The sequence below is a fragment of the Theobroma cacao genome, chromosome 7, assembly GCF_000208745.1.
Source record: "Theobroma cacao cultivar B97-61/B2 chromosome 7, Criollo_cocoa_genome_V2, whole genome shotgun sequence".
In the NCBI taxonomy this organism is placed as follows: Eukaryota; Viridiplantae; Streptophyta; class Magnoliopsida; order Malvales; family Malvaceae; genus Theobroma; species Theobroma cacao.
The window spans coordinates 8142109-8163670 of NC_030856.1; the positions used below are offsets into that span (position 1 = coordinate 8142109).

The 21562-nt window shown below is 32.8% G+C and overlaps 2 protein-coding genes and 1 long non-coding RNA gene across 4 annotated transcripts; 1 reads left to right on the forward strand and 2 right to left on the reverse strand.

The window, feature by feature from the left end:
- LOC18594353 (probable leucine-rich repeat receptor-like serine/threonine-protein kinase At3g14840) lies at positions 809-17982 on the forward strand. The gene is made up of 24 exons (XM_018124831.1): positions 809-986; positions 1072-1246; positions 3551-3622; positions 3730-3798; positions 4258-4329; positions 4453-4524; positions 10744-10815; positions 10903-10977; positions 11066-11131; positions 11229-11297; positions 11393-11464; positions 11999-12070; positions 12496-12561; positions 12870-12926; positions 13022-13057; positions 13179-13222; positions 14023-14399; positions 14522-14720; positions 15191-15337; positions 15617-15735; positions 15852-16062; positions 16224-16461; positions 16917-17067; positions 17368-17982. Exons 1-24 carry the CDS (start codon positions 893-895, stop codon positions 17764-17766), a joined length of 3024 nt encoding a protein of 1007 aa, XP_017980320.1. The 5' UTR covers positions 809-892; the 3' UTR covers positions 17767-17982.
- LOC18594352 lies at positions 5131-10189 on the reverse strand. Its single transcript, XR_001928831.1, has 3 exons — positions 9368-10189; positions 5703-5753; positions 5131-5502 (listed from the first exon to the last, which is right to left on the reverse strand). It is a non-coding gene; the product is annotated as an uncharacterized LOC18594352 (long non-coding RNA).
- Positions 18449-21117, reverse strand: LOC18594354 (NAC domain-containing protein 72). 2 transcript variants are annotated; one of them, XM_018124913.1, is made up of 2 exons: positions 19254-21117; positions 18449-19140 (listed from the first exon to the last, which is right to left on the reverse strand). In XM_018124913.1, the coding sequence occupies exons 1-2, from the start codon at positions 19451-19453 to the stop codon at positions 18804-18806; spliced, it is 537 nt and encodes a 178-aa protein (XP_017980402.1). In that variant the 5' UTR covers positions 19454-21117; the 3' UTR covers positions 18449-18803. The 2 variants fall into 2 exon arrangements, with proteins under 2 accessions (XP_017980402.1, XP_017980401.1); XM_018124912.1 differs by having other exon boundaries at positions 18449-19170; positions 19254-21111.

The window sequence follows — 21562 nt, forward strand, 5'->3', positions numbered from 1 at the left end:
TTTTTAAATAATTTAAAAACTTGTTTAAACATTATACTAAAAAAGAATTACCGTATATATTTAATAAAATAAATAATAATACGTCTTTAAAAGTTTAAAATTTATATAATTTAGTTAATCAAGTTGATTTCATCTAACGTACATATTTTTGGGATAACACAATGAGTTCAATTAGCTGACGTAGAACGCTTGCATTGAGAAAATAGAGAAAAAGAGAACTAATTGAATAGCGGTCAAAGCAAGCCAAAATTGAAGAGATTCCAAGTCAACAATGACGACGCGAAGCTGTACAATATATTTAATCAAATATATTCAATCAAGTCAGAAAAATGTATAACTACATTGACAAACTTTGTTTGCTTCGAAAATTTAAAAGGAAGAATTGTAATACAAAGGATTATTTTTTGTTTGCAATGAGTTATAATAATTGTTAACATTTTTCCTAGTACAAAAGAAGATGGGTTCTCAAATTAAATTTCACCACTAGTAACCTATTTAAATATTTACTTATAAAATAATTACTAATCAAGTTTTTACCTTACAAAAACGTAGTATTATGATATTTATATGTACTAGGCTGGAACGTCGGTTTCCGTCGTTATCTAGGGACATTAATTTCAGTGAATTTCATGCAGGACTTTTATACAAGTTGCCAATTGATGAGCACAATTTTGTGTGGACTAGTTCTCTTTGCAAGTCAAGTATAGTATCTACAAACATCCAATAATTACAATAGGATTGACTTGTATTGACTTAAACGTGTTCACTTTCCCTTTTGTCCTCGTCAAGGCGGCTTCTTGGTCTTGCCTTGTGTCCTTTCATACTTTATATTTCCCTAATAAGTGAAAACAAATCAAAGAAAGCAACTGAATTCTTCTTCAAACATTCCAAGATGTTCTTTCTTCGACCTGCTGCTTTCGCTTCAATATTCATTGTCTGTTGCCTGACAACGATAGCATCTGGAGCTACACTTCCACATGATGAAGGTAATTAACAATCTTCTAGACAGAAGTTGGCTCAATTCTTTCATTTGGTTTGATTTTTTTACTGAATTGCGTTATATGTGTATAGAGGAAGCTTTGAAAAGCATAGCGAAAACGTTAGGGAAGACGAACTGGAACTTTGAAGTTGATCCATGCAGTAGACACAGCAGTTGGGTTGAGGTAGAAGATTTGAAAGACTACGATAATAATGTCACCTGTGATTGCTCCTTCTCCAATAACACTACCTGCCATGTCGTTAACATGTACGTATCTCTCTCTTTTGTCTCTTAAGATGAATTTTTGAATCAATATTTATAACTCATCTATTAATTAATTATTGTTACATATATTGATTTAAAAAGTACTTGAAAAACCAAATCCTTTCAATGAAGTTAGTATGCAGGTGCTTATGTAGATACCATACATAAACCGAGCATAAAGTTATTATTTTAAACTAGGGATACCTACCTTATGCAACTGGATTTATAATGTGTGAAGATTTTGTTGTGGTAATATTATGATTTTTTAAGTGTTTAATTGATATCTAGTTTGTAAAATTAAGTTTATTATAAAATTAATTTTGAGATGACCTCAAACACTTTGGTAAGATCTCGTAATTATTCACTTTGAAAAATTTAAAGAAATAATCACTTATATACTTTTTTAAAATTCCCTTTTTAAAAGATTTACACTAAATAATTTTGATTTTCAAATTTAATTAAAATTTTTTTTGACAGTTTTTATTATTCCTAATTAACATTTTTTGAAATAATTTCATAGGATATAATATGCAAATGAAAAAAAATAAAGAAATAAAGAAATGATTAAGATTTTATTTTTTCATATTTTATTATTTATAGCATTTTTTAAATAATTATTCAAGTTTAAATATGTGTATTAAGGAAAGAAAATAAATAAATAAATAAATAAAATGGAAATAAAAACAAAGAAAAATATAAAATATGAAAAAATCAAATTAAATGACAAAAAAAAATGAAAAGATTAAGATGAGTCGAAAACATAGCTAAATGGGTTCAAAACCCAAAGCAACGGGCTAGGCCTAACCCGCTTCCTCCTTCACCCAAAAGGCCTTTCTGGTGTCTTTTTAAACCCTTAAATGCTAACTATAGAACTTTTTTTTTTTCTATTTTTCACTCTATCTCTCCTCCTCTCTCAAGCCTATCAGCCACCCGTATTTCTAGATTCCAGCGTCGGGCCACCGTCCCTCGCCGCCAGCGTGACGATCCTATAATGCATGTTCTCGAATTTCTCCTTCTATCACTGTTTTATTACAAGTTTCAAGCTTCTAAGATAGCTGTAGGCCTTGTTTCCTCAACTACCTTCCATTTACTCTTTACCAAGCTTTGGAAACTGCTATCCTCTGACCAATGATTGAAAATTTTAAAAGGTCAAGGCCCCAATTGATCGATTCCAAACCAATAATAACCGAGTTACGATTGAAAAGAGAGCCAGTTAAGCATCTTTGAGATAGATTCTAAAACCATCCCAAGCACTTTGCATCAATTAACAACCTATTCAATCTATTAACTATGATAATATAATCACTATTGTATATCTATTTGCTCTCAGTCATTGAAATTAAGGTCCACAAGCCCTTCCTTTATAAATTCAATAAACTGCACATTAGATCTCCAACTATCGACCCATCCAATCCTCTCATCTGTGCTCTTGACAACATTAAAAATCCCTCCCTCAACCTCAATATCTTTGAGAACTTGAACCAAGTTATCTCGTAATCCTTTTCTTTTACTCTTATCATTCGCGACATAAATGTTCCTAAAAAAATGGTTACTATTAATTGCCTAAACCTTCTCAATTAATAAAATTATTTTATTATCTGTGCGATTCGCTTGGGATGGTAAAGGTTTTTTTTTCAATTGAGTTGAAAATACTTTATGAAATAAATATATAATAGTAATTATATTATCATATTTAATTATTGGTGTACATTAACTTGTACAAAATTTTATTTTATAAAATATATAACTGTTGTTACTGTATCTATCATAGTAGTATTTGTGGTGACAAATAACAGTAACATATGAAGGAATCCTTACCCCAATCTGGCGATGCTATTCCCCTTCCTCATACTACTCGCTCTAGGCCATTTCCAAGTTCCAGTTCCGTAAGAGCCTTCATCGTCATTTCCTTGCTTCCTTGGAACTCCAATCCCAGCTTCCACCCCATTTCCTACGTTGCTTCAACCTTTTTCAGGATCAAAACATTTCTACGAATAATATCTTAATTAATCAAATCGACCCTTCACTACTGGCCTTGTCGATGTCATTTTGAAAGTTCGGAATACAATGCACTTGTGAGGAGAGTATCGGACCTTCAAAAATCCAATGCACTTCTATTATTATATCCTTCTCATTGCAATGGTTACATTGTTGTTTTAAACTTGATAAAAAGACCTTTAAAAAAAAAAAGAGAAAATGTAATCGGTGTTTTGTAATTTTTAGAAACACTTGTAACCCTCTACTTTCTTTCTTTCCTTTTGCCTCCTCTCAAATTTTGAACCCTGACCTTAGTTCCTGTTGAAATAGACGGCTCAAGGCACAAAATCTGTCAGGTACTCTTCCACCAGAACTGGTCAGGCTCCCATTTCTCCAAGAAATGTAAGTACCTTTCCGAACTTCTTTTCATGAATCATATCTTTACCACAATTTATTGTAGAGTAAATTTATTTTCCTTATCCCTAACCTACTTTTAACTCTTTTTATAGTGACCTTAGTCGCAACTACCTTAATGGCACGATTCCTCCAAAATGGGGTTCTATGCAACTTGTAAACATGTACGTTCTCTATCACATGTATACACAAGCATGCACACACTTACGCATATATATGCATGCATGATATTATGTATATCGAAAGTTATAAGAATTTTGTGATTATTCAATGTATAAATGTGTCAGATTATTAAAATTTCTATTACTCAAATTCAAAAGTAAGTGTTAGATATGAATATGTATAGCATATTCAATTTTATTTCAAGTTTTACTATATGTTTAGAAGATTAGACTTCCATAATCATGTCTGTCGGATATGTGTCTAAAGATGATTAGCACTTCATAAAAAATAAAAAGTGAAGTAACATAGGTTAAGAATAAAAGTATACATCGAAACATGGCCAACTATACTTAGTGTGCATTATATATATACAAAATACTTTTAAATTGTAGAATAAAGCTGTATCCAATATCCATGGAGTATATTTGTTTTTGGCTGATGTAACATAAGTTCTATTGCAGTTCCCTTCTTGGAAATCGTTTAACAGGTCCAATCCCAAAAGAGCTGGCAAACATAAGCACTCTTACCATCTTGTGAGTTGGTTTGTAGCAAGTTCTAGTATATATTCCTCATTTCATTATGACAATTTTATTAGTATATCGATATTTGTTCTTATTGTCGACTGAAGTAATTATTTATTTATGAAAAATTTATAGAGTCGTTGAGGAAAATCAACTCTCGGGAACTTTGCCTGCTGAGCTTGGGCATCTACCCAGCATTGAGAAAATGTGAGACTCTCCCTTTTTAAATTCTTCCAGAATTTCACTCAATATTATTGTTTTTGTTTTTGTTTTAATAAATGATTGTATCCTTTGTTGTACGAAGATTTGACGATTGTTGAGTCATGCCTGCCTCAGTCCATTTAGTCAACATTTCAATTCCTAAGCACTTCAAAAACACTCATATGGGTTAAAATTTACATCAAGTTACTTAAATCGATTTAATAAGATTCTTATTAAAAATGATTAAATAAAAATTAAAATAATAAATCCAAATTAATAGATTGAAAAGCTTGTCCCATAGATTAAGCGTACAAAATTTGAAATTTTTTGAATAAGTTTTAAGAATTTTTTTAACATAGATATTTTCATTAAAAATTATGACAGAGTTTTCAACATTCAACAAGTATTAATCAAATTTTATGTGTAGAAAATATTTTAAATAAACTTTATTGATCTTCTCATTGAACTCTATCAATCTATTGGTGTTTGTTATTTAAAATTAATTTTTATTTAATCATTTTTAATAAAAAATCTCAAGAACCTAACTTTAAAAAACTTACACAAATTCCATAAAAATTAACGAAAAGAGAAGAAAAGGAAAGGCGGCGCAAAAATTGTTGAGAATGTCAAAAGAATTGATTCAGAAATATGCTTTGTACATGGTCTTATACCCATAGGGCCATGAATAATTGAAGAGAGAGAAAAATTAACTTTACTAATTCTGTACAACTAACGGTCCTAACTAACTTTTAAAAGGCTTATTAGTGAAACAGTGAGTTTCACTTGTGAGAGCTAATCTCCTAGCCTTTAGTTAAACGGTGCGCATAGAGCGCCTGCTGTCCTGCTTTCTTCTTTCACACTTAGAAACTCCTTTCTACGTACCGTTCTTCTTTCAAGCTCTTGCTGCCTTTGTTATTCATTTAACCTTGATTAAATCTAGCCTTTGTCACGCCCCAAACTTGAGGCACAACAGACGCCGCACACCTGCAAGATAAACCCTACAGGCATGCAAGGCTCAAAACCAATATCTTAACCAACTAATTAAAATGGGTCAAATATATTTATGAAATATAATAATTCTCAAATCTATAGTACTGAGATAAAATCTTGAATAAACAATTTAAAGTAACAAAAGGTTCATAACATTTAAACAATCCTGAAGCGAACTAACAGCATATGCTAACCTATGAAACGTCACTTCCCGAAGTTTCTCACGTGTTTGATCAAATCACAACCTGAAAAAAAAAAAGTGAAGGAAGGAGTGAGTCCAACAGCTCAGCAAGTGACTAACATCGCTTCAGCCGGATTAGGCATGCACAAAACATTTAGGCTAAAAACTTTTATTCTCATATAAATATAAAAAAAAAAACAGAATTTTGGGTAATCTAATTCAAATAACAAAAATATCTTAATTCCAAAATTTTAAAATAATGGATAAAATATGATTTCACAATTATTGCAGATTTTTAATGGTCTCCCGTAACATACTATGGCCATACTTAACCCCTATGGCATAGGTCATAATCATAATAGAAACCACAATTAACCCTAGTGGCATGGATCATTAAAACCACAATTAACCCCAGTGGCATGGGTCATAAGTATATCAGAAGCAACTATTGGCTGCTCTGAATAGACATCACAAGTACCACTATTCTGTAACCGATGGTGCGGTTGGGAGATCAATCTCAAATCACATAATACATGTCGACATGACCAACGTTTAACCCCCTTTAGCAGGATCATAACATAGTCATACTCGGAGACAAAACAAAATATATTTTTGATTATCCAAGTTCACAAAACGATAATATTCACTTTCACAAAACTCATATCATGCACATCAAAAACATATTTATTTTAGACAAGTACTTGTATATATAATCACAAAGATAATCATATATGCATATGTTAGATAAAATCATACTTATATTTCAAAATTAAAAATCGTATTTCGCAAAAATTCACATTCTAAAATCCAACATACGAGAATCATATACATACATTTTGCATGCTCAACCCGATTTTTACAAATCATAGGACAAAACATATTATACATAATATATGAAAATTTAATTTCATATTGAGGTAAATTTTTAGGGTGTGAAAACACCAAAAGGATATCAATCACTTACCTGATTTTGTCAATTTCACTTTCAAGTAGTAAATCAGAAAATCTTTCTAGTAGCCTAATATTTCAAGAAATACATACAAAAATCAAAACTGAATTTGCAAACAAATCCTACAAGGTGACTTTCCGTTGACCATCCTAAACACTTAGGGTGTTTAGCAACCTCTATTGCAATTTAAAAATATTTTCAATTAAATAAGTAATATATTATTATTATCATTATTATTATTATTATTATTATTATTATTATTATTATTTAAGTTAATAAAAAATCAATTAAAATTTGAAAAATTAATTTAAATTAGAGAATTACTAAAGATTTTAATTTCTTATATAAGATAACACTAATTTCAATCATAAAAATCATATTTAAAATTTTTCATAAATTTTTTATATTTTAGTAAAATTTACTAATTTAAAAAATATTAATATATATACTTTTAGAAATAAAAAATACAGTAAAAATCACATATCCAATATTTATGAAGTTTACAACAGAATTTATCATTTATTAATTAAAATCGAATTTTTAAAAGAATTAAAAAGGAATTTTCTATTTTCTGAAATTTTCAGAATCTAAATGGCCATTTGGCCTACTTTGAGCACTTGTATCCTTTAATCCGAATAATTTCCAATGATGAAATCAATACCATTATGAAGTATTCATATCACACTACAATACCAAACTGTTGCTTTGATTAAAAAGAACACAAAATTTTCAAGTTTCGAAAGCCAAAATTCTCGAAATCGTCACAAAAATACTCAGATTTCTGAGTTTTCAGTACCAACGAGCTTAATTTGATACTTTAATTCTCTTAACACAGGAAACCTCTAACCGAGCCATTGATGCCAAATCAAACATCTCATTTCATACTACAAAAGCTCTCAAAGAAATGACCAAAAACGTTGCCGAAATATGGAGTTACGGTGACCCAAAGTTGGGTTGTCAAAACTGTTGAAAAATCAAGTTCCCAATTAACTTTAAAAATTTGTAACTTCCAAACCACAAAACCAAATAAGATGCTACAAAAACCATTGGAAATATCTTTTCAAGGCCTTTCCATTGGTACCCACCATGCTACCGAAAAGTCATCGAAAAAGTACTGAATTTGAATAAAAGGTAAAAAAGAGTGTAAATTATTTAGAGCTTTTGTGCCCAAACTATGAAAAGACAACCCTAAACATATCTCAATCAACAATCTCTTGAATCATTTTCCCTTTCCTCTATCTTTCTTCTTCTCTGGTGTTAAGTTCTTCTGATTGCCTATTATTTAAGTCTGATGAAATAAAATGTGAGTTTTCTGCCTTTTTGTTGAGATAAAACTCATTACTTTTATTTTAAAATTTGATAAGATTAACTGATTATTATTTAATTTAATTTTTATTTTTATATTTTTTTAAATATAATAAGATAAGACTGATTGATTTTTATTTAAACGTGATAACGTAATTTGACTCTAACTAATATATATCTACTCTATTTTCAAATTTTTTTTTTGTGTGGGTTATTACAGCCTTATTCTCCAATTTTGTCTAATACTACCCCTCAAGATGAGGCGTGAACATAGTGAACACTTATCTTGCTAAGTAGCAAAATAATAAAAGTTAAATTTTTTAAAAATTAATATATTAAATTTAATTAATAATAAAAAATTGTTAATAAAAAATAATTTTATATAACTAGTAAATAAAAAAAAACTTACAATAATTTTTTAAGAAAGTTGTGTTCGATTGTATTTTCTGAATTTAAATTCATTAATTACAAATTATGTACTGAAAAAATTTATATTTTTAGAATTGAATGTTTGACATTTTGATTCACATTACTTTTATTCATTAGTTGAAGTAATGAGGCTTGACAGTTTAAGTGAAAGAGAATCATTTGGACGATTTGCATCTTTTCTTTTAAAAAACTTGTTACTTGTTTTCAACCTACTCATATTTTAATTAAACATGAAAAAAAATTAATACATTTAACATCTAATATTTTTATTTTTTTTCTATTTAAACTTATAATACTAAATATAAAACTATATAATCCCTAAAACATAAATAGTTAAATATGATATATATAAGATTAATAATTTTTTTATATAATTAAGAGTATTTAAAAGCTATATATTCAAGATAACTTTTTTTCAACTAAATATAAAACGTAAAGTATATAAAAAAGATATACTCAAGATAATTTCTCTTACATAATTAGGATTAATTAAAAAATGATACATTGAAAAAATTTTAAACAACAATGTAACACTACAATTTATATTTGAGAATTATATAATAATTTATTAATTTTTAAACATTAAGATCATGAAAAATAAAATTGAAATAACAGAAAAAAAATGAACATAACAAATAGAAGATGAAACTTACATATGATATAAAAAAAAAGAGTATAATTGATGGTTCATAAAAATTTGAAGAAGTAAATCTATAAAAATTTAGAACATATAAGCAAATAGTATAAAAAATATAAATAATAATAATAATAATAATATAAATTAAAAAAAAAACTTTAAAATTGAGTGAACCATGTGAGATTTTTTTTGTTATTTTTTATTTATATTAATTATTAAAAAGAAAATTATTGAGGGACCAGGGAATATATTAAAATTTTTATATAACACAAAAAATTTTTTAAAAACATGGCCCAAAAATTATATGAGGCTCCGCCCGAGTGTGGTGAAGGTAGTATAGGGATCGGGATTCACTTACAGGTGAGATTTGTGAGTCTGGTGTAGTGCTTTGTAATCTAGATTAAGGTGATTTAGACATTTTCAGCTATCAAACACAATGGAACCCAAGTATGATTATCGGGATGAACAGTGAGGTCGGCATTAACAGTGCCCTCCGTGACCCTGGTGCTCTTACTGTGTGACAAGGAGCTTCCTTTACCCAGGTTCAGTGGGCGTTCTCGGCTTCTGGATTCCTTGGTTCTGGCCATCGGTTTGACCTTTGTTTTTGGTGGTTGGATGTTCCTCCGCTTTCTGTATGATTTTTCTGTTTTGCTCCTTCATCTGGCCTGGATTTCTGAATGGACATGTTTTTGGTTAGGTCTCCGTTCCACACTTGGTGATGAGTGTTACGAATGACACCTTTTTGTGATGATCTGCTCGTTGGCTTTAGATGTAGGATCATGAAGCTTTAGAGTCCTGGTTCCTGCCAATCTTTTTTGAGCAGTGTCGTGATTTTGTAAATGTACAGGTTCCTTTCCCATGCCAATTCCTTCATGCCAAACAAAGTCCTCTGCAAAACAAGCTAAAGACTTGGTGTGGCATTTTTTTGGCAATGGCTGAATAAAACTTTAATTTAAAAAAATATGATGATAGGGATGAAGTATTATGTCGAGTGAAAAACTAGATCAATAGACTTACTAATGGCTTGAGATGAAGTTAACAACTCTCCCTTGATTTGAGCTTGACCTTGACTGGTGTCCTATCTCCCCTGCTCCGATACCATGATGAAAGGAGAAGAAAAGGGGAAGGCGGCGCAAGAATTTCTGAGGATGTCAAAAGAATTTATTGAGAAATATGCTCTGTACATGGTCTTATACACATAGAGATATGAATAAACGAAGAGAGAGAAAAATTAACTTTACTAATTCTGTACAACTATCCTAACTAACTTTTAAAAGGTTTATTAGCGAAATGTGAGTTTCACTTGTGAGAGCTAATATCCTAGCCCTTGGTTAAACGGTGCACATAGAGCACCTACTATCCAGCTTTCTTCTTTCACACATGGAAACTCCTTTGTGCTGTTCTTCTCTCAAGCTTTGTTCTCTTCTCTCTAAATACAAGTGCCAAGTCCATAACTGTTAAAAAGTGATTGAGTTAAATACCTTAATAATTTATTGAATTAATAACTTATTTAATAAATTAACAATTGTAAATTCAATTATTAAAAGAAAAAGAGGAGAAGTGCTCCATTATAACTCGCACTTCTACAAGAAGTAAAAACTTTGAATTATTTCCTCCTTTATATCCCTGAATGATCTAGAGGAGATTGTTACTTTTGATTTTAATATATGATTCCTCTTTGTATACGTTTTTTATTTATTGGTTCATGACTCATTGTTGTTGCTGGTGTTGCAGGCAACTTGGTTCCAACAATTTTAGTGGAGAATTGCCTACAACATTTGCTAGGCTGACTACAATGAAGGACTTGTAAGCATCTAATGTTCTTCTATATACGTTGATAGAATTTCTCTTTTATAGTTATCTATAGTTATGATTATTTTGTTTTCTCAACAGTCGAATTGCTGACAGCAACTTCACAGGAAAGATTCCCGACTTCATATTCAAGAATTGGACAAAACTTGAAAAACTGTGAGACATTCTGAAATGTAATTTTTTTTCATTAGAGATATTGTGCTTTCCCAATCATTTAATAAACCCAACTCTATGGTAATGACAGATTTATTCAGGCAAGTGGTTTGAGTGGGCCAATTCCAGACATTGCTTTGCAAAATTTAACTGACTTGTAAGCATGGATTTTAAATTTCATAGATTGCAGCATATGACTTGGGATATTGTGGTTTTATCTTAATGTTTGTTGTTTGTTGAATATTGGTTTGCAGGAGAATTAGTGACTTGAATGGAGGTGAAGCAACTTTTCCACAGCTTGATCTGCCTAAATTGACGAGACTCTGAGTACAACTCCGCTGTAAGGCAGAGATTGATTAAAGTTCTGTCATTTTTCATTTTGGAAACTTAAATGGTAGACATTTTTTATTGTATTAAGGATATTGAGGAGTTGCAATCTCATCGGACAGCTACCTGATTCTATTGGGGCATTGACGAAAGTAAAGATCTTGTGAGTATAGACTTGTTTTCTTTCCTTAATAGAAGGAAAGCTCTTTCAATTTTGTTTCAGCAATATATCTTACTATTTGAAGAATTGTGATGTTCTTTTATTGAGCAATTTTATTTTGTGATGACATAAGGAAGGTCTAGGCACTGTATTTTTTAAAGAATGTGGACCATGAACCATTCATCTTGATTACTCATTCTGCAAAACAATCAAACTGCTAGTAGCAATGGAAAAAGGTCTTTTCTCATGGCTTCCATTTAATTCTTTTGCTGCTGTAGTGGCTGAAAGACAAATATAAGAACAGTACCCTGCAATTTCGTGCATGCTTATTGATGTGTGCATTTGAAAGGGCGTCAATAAGTTTATGGTGTTTTAAGTTTTAACTTGTGTTAGGACGTTATTATCATGTTCTTTAGCAGTTCCTTTTTACATTTTCCCCTCTGTGCTTGTGAATTTTGATGTGATATTACTCAAGAAACTGAGAAAATTTTCTGAGACAATATTGGTTTTAATACCCTCTTATAAATTTTCTTGCAGAGATCTCAGCTTTAACAGACTCAGTGGAGATATTCCGCCTGCTCTTTCTGCTCTTACAGATTTGGATAACTTGTAAGGATATGATTTTTTGGTGTAAACTTTTCTTTTCCTTGTGGTACGGTGAATTTATGTGGATATAAACCCCTGAATTTTGCAGGAGCCGGGGTTATGGCCCCAGCCCTGCAGGAGTTCCACCCCCTAAGGGGTGTGGGTGAGCTTTAAATTTTCTTTACCAAAGGGCAACCGCCATTTTTGAGTGGTGGAAGACAAATTTAAGTTTAAGGTGATTCAATGAATATAATTGTCTAATGCTATAGATCTTTTAACGTACACTTGTCGCTTTGTCAGAGGACGAATATTCCTCTTTAGTTTCGTGCAAAAAGAAAACTCTTTCATTATCCTCAGATTCTTCATAACAACTGATAAATCTTCCCGATGAGGTCTTTAGTTTTGTGCAGAATATCTAATTGAAGTAACTTCATGATTCCTCTTATCAGGTTTTTAAATGGAAACATGTTTACTGGACCAGTCCCTCCATGGATTTTGGAAACAAAACAAGAAATGTAAGATTCCTTTCCAAATGATGGCATTGTATGCTTAAGAAGTCTGATCATAACAAAACAAAAAGAAATTTGAAACTTAAATTTAAAAGGTGAAACTTGTAATAAGTGCTATAGCATAAAGTTTAACTTGTATAATCCTGCTTTAGCTGTGGCTGTTGCCTAAAAACAAATTGATTGCATCAAGAGAATGAGATAAATGAGTTTCTTCTATAATAATAAGTGCAATTGAATCAAAGAGAAAGTCATAGATAAATAAGATAACCGTTTAATGAAAATTTTAATGTGGACTATTCTAATTCTATGTGTAGGGATCTTTCATATAACAACTTCTCACTTACAGTACCAGATTGTCAACAAAAAGGAGTGTAAGAATATTTGCATCTAATGTTTTTTTTTTTTAATTTTTGTGTGTGGATCTTTGATAGCTATGGTTTTTATAATTTGTGCTTCTTGTCTTTAGGAACTTGTTTGCAAGCACTCCAAGGATCACTAACTCGTAAGTGTTAGAACACTTAACTAGTTATAACTGTTATTAAACTTTCATTATCTTTTGAGTGACTGCAATTTTGCTGTTATAATGCTTGACTATCTTCTGGGGCTTCTAATTGTTTTACCAGAGGAATTGTTCCATGTTTGCGAAGCTTTAAGTGTCCAGCAGAACGTAAGTAGAAATTCCATATACTTCTTAAGAATGCTAGGTTCTCATAATCATAATAGCTCTGTTATGCTTTTGCCTATTTTAATGTCGCACATTTCTTAACAATGTTAGGTTCTCATATTTTCTCCATAATGCTTTGCCCTATTTTTCTTTTAATTTTTTCTTTGAGGGTAAGGGTGGGGGGTGGATGTAGGGGGAAGCAAAGGGTTTCAAATTTCAATACTCATTAGTACATAAAAGGTCTTCAATTCACTCTGGTTACCTTCTAAATGCTATGATGCTAGTATCATATAGTATTATATGTTTTATGAGAGGACCAAAAGAAGTTTTAGGGGGAGAAAAAGGAGAGAAATTTTATTATGGAGCTTTATTAAAAAGGCATCAGATTGCATATGCTGACTACTTCAGAAATCACTGATCTTTCCGCCAATGCTCTAACCTATGTTGCTATACAAAATACTTGACTCATTTGAGATTGAAAATTGGCATTTGAGATCCACTATTCCATGTAACTTGTACCTAGCTGTCTCCTAAGTCAGTTTGAACTTGTTTTGCATCACCAGATTAAGTGTAGGAGGACACTATAGTTAAGCACTTTGCAGATCGGAAAGGAAAATGAACAAGATTAAGTTGTTTTTCATGGCCAGAGAAAGAACTTAATTTCTTAAGACAGTTTCAATTGCCCTGAATTTTGGTGTCCATTTAATGAGAAAGACTAAAAACGTTTTTTTATCTAGGTGACCATTTCACTCTGTTTGTATTTTCCTCCAATATTTATTGAACTGTTGCTCCTTATACCTCAGCTTTGCACTCGCTTTATATAAACTGTGGAGGGAGAAAAGTACCTGTTCATGGTATCACCTATGAAGATGATTCTAATAGAGCTGGTCCTTCAACATTTGTCCTAAGTTCAAATTCTTGGGCATTTAGCACCACCGGTGTTTTCTTGGATGATGCTGGTGATCGTGACAACTTAATTTTGAGCAATGCACAAGTTTCTATGAGTGATCTTGAACTGTACACAACTGCACGGCTTTCACCTGGCTCTTTGACTTACTACGCATTCTGTCTGAAAAATCATAGCACATACAACGTAAGCCTCCATTTTGCGGAGATACAGTTCACTGATGGCAAAACATTCAGCAGCTTAGGGAGACGGGTATTTGATGTTTACATTCAGGTATTTTAATATAATATTCTTCACTTACCAAGTTCCGATATTAGGGGAACTTCAAAACTTCACATTCTGCTTGAATTTGAGCCTACTTGGGAAGTTCAGTAAAACGGAATAGATAATTGCAGGGAAAGCGGGAGCTGAAGGATTTCAATATTAAGGATGAAGCAGGGGGAGTTGGCAAACCAATTCTAAAAAATTTTACCGTAAATGTGACTGATGGTACTTTGGAGATCCGTTTGCATTGGGCTGGAAAAGGTTCAACTTCCGTTCCTACGAGAGGGGCTTACGGTCCTCTTATCTCAGCAATATCTATTGTTGATCCTGGTAGGTTCTCAATTGGGAGATTGTTCAAAACTTAATGGCTTTGTTACGTATTCAATATAGCTAGGAAATTTCATTTTAGATCATGCTAGTTGTGTTTATTTTTGTTTCAACTTTTTATTCTCAATTTTTTGATTTGGGATAAAGAATTCTAGTATTGAATAAAGAGTCTTAGTATGTGTACTTACTTTGATGAATTTAATTTAGGAAAATATGGTAGCCAATATGTGGATGCAGATGCTATTGGATTTTACTCTTTTTTATACTTAATGATGGGAAGATTTTACTTTGAGACCATCTTAGAGAAGAGGTGTGGATATCAATAAGATTGTGTCGTAGTGACAAAATCATTATATACTATATATTCACAACTATATATATCCTCCATGATTTCCTATTAATTGAGTTATGCTTTCAACCAACAGTGTCACATCATCCTTGTAACTAACTTTTATATAATTTTCTTAAACCAGCTTATAAACCTTCACCAGAAAATGGGGGTGGTATCTCTGCCGGCATCGTGGTTGGAAGTGTGGCTGGTGCAGCATTCGCTGTCTTCCTGATTGGGGGTATCCTTTGGTGGTACGGATTTTTAAGACCAAAGAGTACACTCGAACGAGGTATTTATAGAGAAATCAATATCTTCTGTTACTTCTGAATTTCGTAAACTTATGGACCTAAATATGGTAGCGTAAAATATTTCCAAAGTGATCCCCGTACCTAATACCCTGTTTTACCATTTTGGCAAGGAATAGGGGACATAATCAGTGGCCATTACTCCATTGAGACCTGTCTCAAGACAACAAAAATAAAGAGATTTTGGAAGCTGTATTATAAATGCTTCTCATTTTTTTTTTAAGATTATAAATGCTTCTCATTAACCTTAGCTACTTATGTAGATCTAAAAGGTCTAGAGTTGCAGACCAATTCCTTTACCTTGAGGCAAATTAAAGCTGCCACAAACAACTTTGATGCTGCTAATAAGATTGGCGAAGGTGGTTTCGGTCCTGTTTACAAGGTATCATGCGCAACATGTTCTTTCTTCTGAGCACTTTCACTCTGACCATTCTTACTGCAGCACTTCCTCCAGGTACTTTATTGTTAATTGAACCTGGTAGTGTTTTTCAAATGCAGGGCATTCTGGCAGATGGCACGGTAATTGCTGTTAAGCAGCTATCTGCTAAATCAAGGCAAGGAAACCGTGAGTTTGTGACTGAGATTGGCATGATTTCAGCTCTACAACATCCTCATCTGGTAAAGCTGTATGGATGTTGCATCGAAGGAGATCAATTGCTGCTTATATATGAGTACCTGGAAAACAACAGCCTTGCTCGTGCATTGTTTGGTAGATCTCGTCCATATGATTTACGTTAACTCCCTTTGGTATTAATGATATTTGCGTGCATGCATGCACACGCACACACCCAAACACGTGAATGCTTGTTAATAATTTATGAAGAAATGCATGTTACATATCTGAGCTTCTCTTTATTTGGTTACTAAAAGGCCCGAAAGAATTCCAGTTGAAATTAGACTGGCCAACAAGACGGAGGATCTGCATTGGCATTGCAAGAGGTTTAGCCCATCTCCATGAAGAGTCAAGGTTGAAGATTGTACATAGAGATATTAAGGCCACAAATGTGTTGCTTGATAAGAATCTGAACCCAAAAATATCTGACTTCGGTTTGGCCAAACTTGATGAAGAGGATAATACCCACATTAGCACCCGAATTGCTGGAACTTAGTAAGTGTTTGTTCAGATTGATCGTCATGTGTTCCTTCTATTCATTTATAAGCCTTTTCTGTCTAAAATTCCAATGAATGAATGAGAGGAAAATTTCCACAAGATATATACAATATTAACACAGAGAGAGAAATTTGCTTACCTAAATTTTCGATTTGACCTTTTTTCTTTATGATATGAAAGGGAGCGCTTTGACTAAAACCTAGGATGTCTACCCAAATACTACACCAACCTGACCACTTGATCTAAATTCAAGTACACATTTTCAGTTTCACCTGAGCAAATAGTTGGCAGTTGGCACAGTGTACTTGGAAGTGAAAATGTGTACTTGAATTTGACTTAATGACAATTCAATCAAGATAAATGTTATAATGATAACAATTACTGTTATTTTAATCTATACAAAAGGCTGAGACAAAAAATGCTGTATTTAATTAATCTTTTTAACTTTGCAGTGGCTATATGGCTCCTGAATATGCAATGCATGGTCATTTAACTGACAAAGCAGATGTATATAGCTTTGGGATCGTGGCTCTTGAAATTGTTAGTGGCAGGTGCAACACTCAAAATCGGTCAAAGCAAGAATCTTTCTACCTCCTTGATTGGGTAACTGAGATTTCTTCCATTGTTGATCTGCTGTCCTACAAAAAAAAAATATGGGAGAGGCTTGTTAAAAGAAAAACCTGACAACTATCACACTAGTAGAACAAAAAGATTGAGTTATTAAATATACTATATTGCGTCATCCTTAAATTAGGGAATGCTAACTCTTCAGTGTTGCAGTTCACTGGATATATTGATGTTTCATTCCTATTACAGCAAATGGAGCTCATGCATGTATCAGTTTTGAGTGTAATATTTTTTGAAATGAATCTTAATGAGGCAATTTAATTTTCTATTTTATAGGCTCATGTTTTGAAGGAGAAAGGGAGCTTGTTGGATTTAGTTGATCCAAGGATAGGCTCTGATCGCAACATAGAAGAGGTGATGGTAATGATTGATGTGGCTTTCCTATGCACTAATCCCACTGCTGCAGCTAGGCCTTCCATGTCTTCTGTGGTGAGCATGCTTGAAGGCAATACTGTTGTTCAGGAGTTGATTACGGATTCAAGTATTTCTACGAAAAGGTTAAATGCAGAGGCAGTGAACATGTTGTATCAGCAAATGAACGAAAATGATGAAGAAAACAGTCAGACAAAAAGTATGTTCGGAGATGGGCCATGGACTACTTCTTCATCTGTTGTTGATCTCTATCCAGTCAGTTTGACTTCTGATTATTGGAAGAATAGAGATTCGACAAATTAAGAAAATTGTGATGATTTGCTGCCAGAATACGTTAACTAGGAATGGTACAACAAATATTTTTCTTGTGTGATGTCATTACTTTGAAGGTGCATTTCCAAACATTAATTAGTGTGGTGTGATAATTGCATATGTCAAGAGATCAAAAACATTTTGTTCTTTGTTGAAGCTGTACTTTTATTTTCCAGACAATAATCCAAAACTATTAATCCTTGTCAATATTTGTTTCAAATTTTAGAAAGGGTAGTGAGATGACGCAGCAACAGTATCAACAGGATGAAGATTTTAAGAAAATTCCTGATGAATCAGGAATACCATGCAAGCTGAGAAAACCAAAGCACCCAAAAAACGGAGGAACTGAGAAAGAATTTGGGAGCCGAAACAAAATTGGGGGAAAAAGGTGTTAATATTCTGAATGAGAGAAAGAACAGAACACATAGAAGAGATAATGATCAGAACTATTTTCATTAGTACAAAAACAAGGCTTATATACTTTGTGTACATAAGAAACACCTATAAATATGTTTAACAAGTGTAAGTGTTTACATGCAAACTAACACGTCAAAGAACAGTTCAAAGATCACATTAACATTAAACAACAGTATAACAAAGCAAACCGAACTAAGGTAAAGAAAATAAGTTACCATAATGACATCACGTGCTGCTACCATGCAAGTATTACTCCTCAACAAAGGCCACCTCACTCATTTTTGTAATGGTATTTATATAACAGTAAAAATCATAGCCTGGTAAATCGGTTTTGGAAAATGAAAAACATGGAGAGAAAAAATAGCTGAGCACAAGATTCCAGACATGGAATTTTGTGCTTTACAACAGTTGTTCAAACAGCTTGGAAAAAAAAAAAGAAACAAACACTCAAACACATGACTTTTCAGCCGTACAAAATATAAGCAAAACGACATAAAAAGCGGTGTTTAAGCCAGCATAAGAAAAAAGAACAAAACGACAAGCTTCTGTGTGTTTCATTAACTCATTAAACCATGAGTTAGACGACACTGTTTCCCATCTCCTTCCTTCCCTCAACAAGCTGTTGAAGGAAAAAAATTGTAATCAAGGATTGATGACAATCCTTTGCTATTGACGACAAACTTGATCAACCGTTTCTTGAACCCCAAAGGCTGTGCTGATAATTGGGAATATGTTATTGCCTCGACCGGCCCAGTTATCATCCAAGTACCGGTTCCAATCAAGCGGTTCATCTTTGAACTGTTTTGAGTTTTCTTCTTTAACCGAGTGAAGAAGTAGACATCTTCTCCAGACCGAAGATTATCCCCACCGTACAACTCCCATATTTCCCAAGGTTCTTTCTCTCCGTACAAGTCAAAATCCTTGATTACTTGTTGATCAAGATGCAGCCTGGACTTGCCAGTGATTTTAAAATTCATACTACAGATTGTCATCAAATACTACAGATTAAATTAGTATTCTCATCAAATACATCAGATTGCAAGCAAGAAAAGGCTTTTTACCTCTTTGCCTTGTCTTCTTCAAACTGCCTTATCTGAGCCAAGGTTGGATCGGCATGCCTTTGCACTGGTTTAGTCTCGGTCTTTACCACCTCCCAGAGATTGAACGCCCTGAGGTAAGATTGGATCTTCATCGACCAGAACACATAATTTTTTCTAATAAAAACTAGAGGAGCAGAGGTACTAAGACCATTGGTTGCCATGAATCACAAGGTAAAGGATGAAATCTGGAAATCGTAAAAGAATGAAGACCATTGAGGAACAGTCCCATGAGATCAATTTACAGCTTTGACACCATGGAGAGAATTGTTGATGAATCAAGAATAGCATTCAAATTGAGAAAACCAAAGCACCCAAAAGATAGAGGAGCTAAGAAAGAATTTGGGAAGCGAAACAAAATTTGAGGAAAAAGCCACCTCACTCATTTTCGTATTGCTATTTATATGACAGTGACAACCATAGCCTGGTAAATCGGCTTTGGAAAATGAAAAACATGGAGAGAAAAAATAGCTAAGCACAGAATTCCAGACATGAAATTCTGTGCTTTACAACGGTTGTTCAAACGATTAGGAAAATAAAAGAACTATACACTCAAACACGTGGCTTTTTAGCCTTACAAAATATAAGCAAAACGACATAACAAGCGACGTTTAAGCCAGCATAAAAAATAAGAACAAAATCACAAGCTCCCGTGTGTTTCATTAACTCATTAAACCATGAGTTAGACGACACCGTTCCTATCTTCTTCCTTCCTTCAACAACCTGTTGCCTGGCGCCAAATTCTTCTTCTTCTTCTTTACCATCTGGAATCACTAAATTCTCAACATGATTGCTATAAGCTATAGCACACAGTTGGCAGCCAGTCGAAGTCAATTCTAGAGACCATGGTTGTTGATTTTTGCATACCCTAAATTCTTGTTTTCTAACTTCTTGAAGCAATATGTCAAGAATTCTATAGCAGTTTTTGCCATCCACAGTGGTGACAAAGGGCAATTTACATACACTGACAACAATTGGAGAATCTAGTGCAAAGCAATTTTATATTGTTAAATATTTGTTGATTCCTATCTGAAAAATATGAATCAACAAAAGGTGGTATCCAGTATGATAGCTTGCCATGTCATCTGTCTCTGTGGCGAGCATGCTTTTGGGCAAAGTTGCTATTCAGGAATTGGTTACAGATTCAATCATTTTTCCCGACGAATCAAATTCTCAGACGGCAATGAAGAGGCTTTACTTGCATCTTAAAGAAAGAGTGCCCCTGAAAGCCAGACACATAGTAGCATGTCAATTGTTAGGGCTTGGACTTCTTCCTCCACATCTGCTGCAGATCCTTATCCAGTCAATTTAACTTCTGATTGTTGGCATAATAGAGACTCATCAATAACTTAGTCAAACTGTCTTGATTGGAATGAGAGAGACTTGCTTTCTGTTATGTAATGTAACGAATGAATTCTGAAACGGACAAAAAAGAGAAGCCTTATAACTGTTGAGAACTTCAGTGATTCCAGATGAGGAAGAAGATCGAGAGCATCTGTCAACAACCTATTGAAGGAAGTTAGAATAAACAGATGGTGTCATTTCTTTTTTTATTAGTAAATAATTTAAACGTCCAGAGTCCTTGTCGTTTTTTATGTTTTCTTTTACGGCTTAAACGCCTTTACCTTGTGTCATTTTATTAAGTCAACTTTACCTTTGTTTTAGCCATTAGAGCAAACCATTGTAAGGCATAGAATTCCAAGTGTTGGAATTCTGTGCTTAGCTCAGTAGCTAATTTTTCTTTTTTTCAATTCTCGTTTCTTAATGCTGATATAAATGACATTAGTTGTTACTATCATATATATACAAAATGAAAGAGAGTGATGTGTATTCCCCTCCAGATTGTTCTCATTTTTCTGAGTCTTTTTCTTTTTTTTTTTCTCTCTATTTTTACTTCTTATTTTATATTCTCTACACAACTTTGCTCGAATGCTATTGTGGATTCATTTGGTTTTCTTTCATGGTATCAGAGCATCAAATCGATCTTAAAGGGCTATTCTTTATTTGATTCTCATCTTTTCTGAACTCTAGATTTCATTTTTTGTTTTGGGTCATGGCTGCAGCTGCATTTAGCACCTCTGCTCCTCCAATGTTTACCGGAAAGAATTATGTGTTCTGGTCAGTGGAGATGCAATCCTATCTCAGGGCTTTCAATCGCTGGGACATGGTGGAGACCAGGAATTAACCAGTACAAAGGCATGCTAATTCAACTCTAGCTCAGATAAGGCAATTTGAAGAAGACAAGGCAAAGAGGTACAAAGCTCTTTCTTGCT

Excerpts from the sequence above, each read along its gene's own strand:
- LOC18594354 (XM_018124912.1), bottom strand. The coding sequence starts at position 19,453 with ATGGCAACCAATGGTCTTAGTACCTCTGCTCCTCTAGTTTTTATTAGA. Across the intron at positions 19,171-19,253 it reads GAAGAAGACAAGGCAAAGAG|TATGAATTTTAAAATCACTG; the intron begins GTAAAAAGCCTT and ends GACAATCTGTAG.
- LOC18594353 (XM_018124831.1), top strand. The coding sequence starts at position 893 with ATGTTCTTTCTTCGACCTGCTGCTTTCGCTTCAATATTCATTGTCTGT. Across the intron at positions 3,623-3,729 it reads CTCCCATTTCTCCAAGAAAT|TGACCTTAGTCGCAACTACC; the intron begins GTAAGTACCTTT and ends CTCTTTTTATAG. Across the intron at positions 16,063-16,223 it reads CCTTGCTCGTGCATTGTTTG|GCCCGAAAGAATTCCAGTTG; the intron begins GTAGATCTCGTC and ends GGTTACTAAAAG.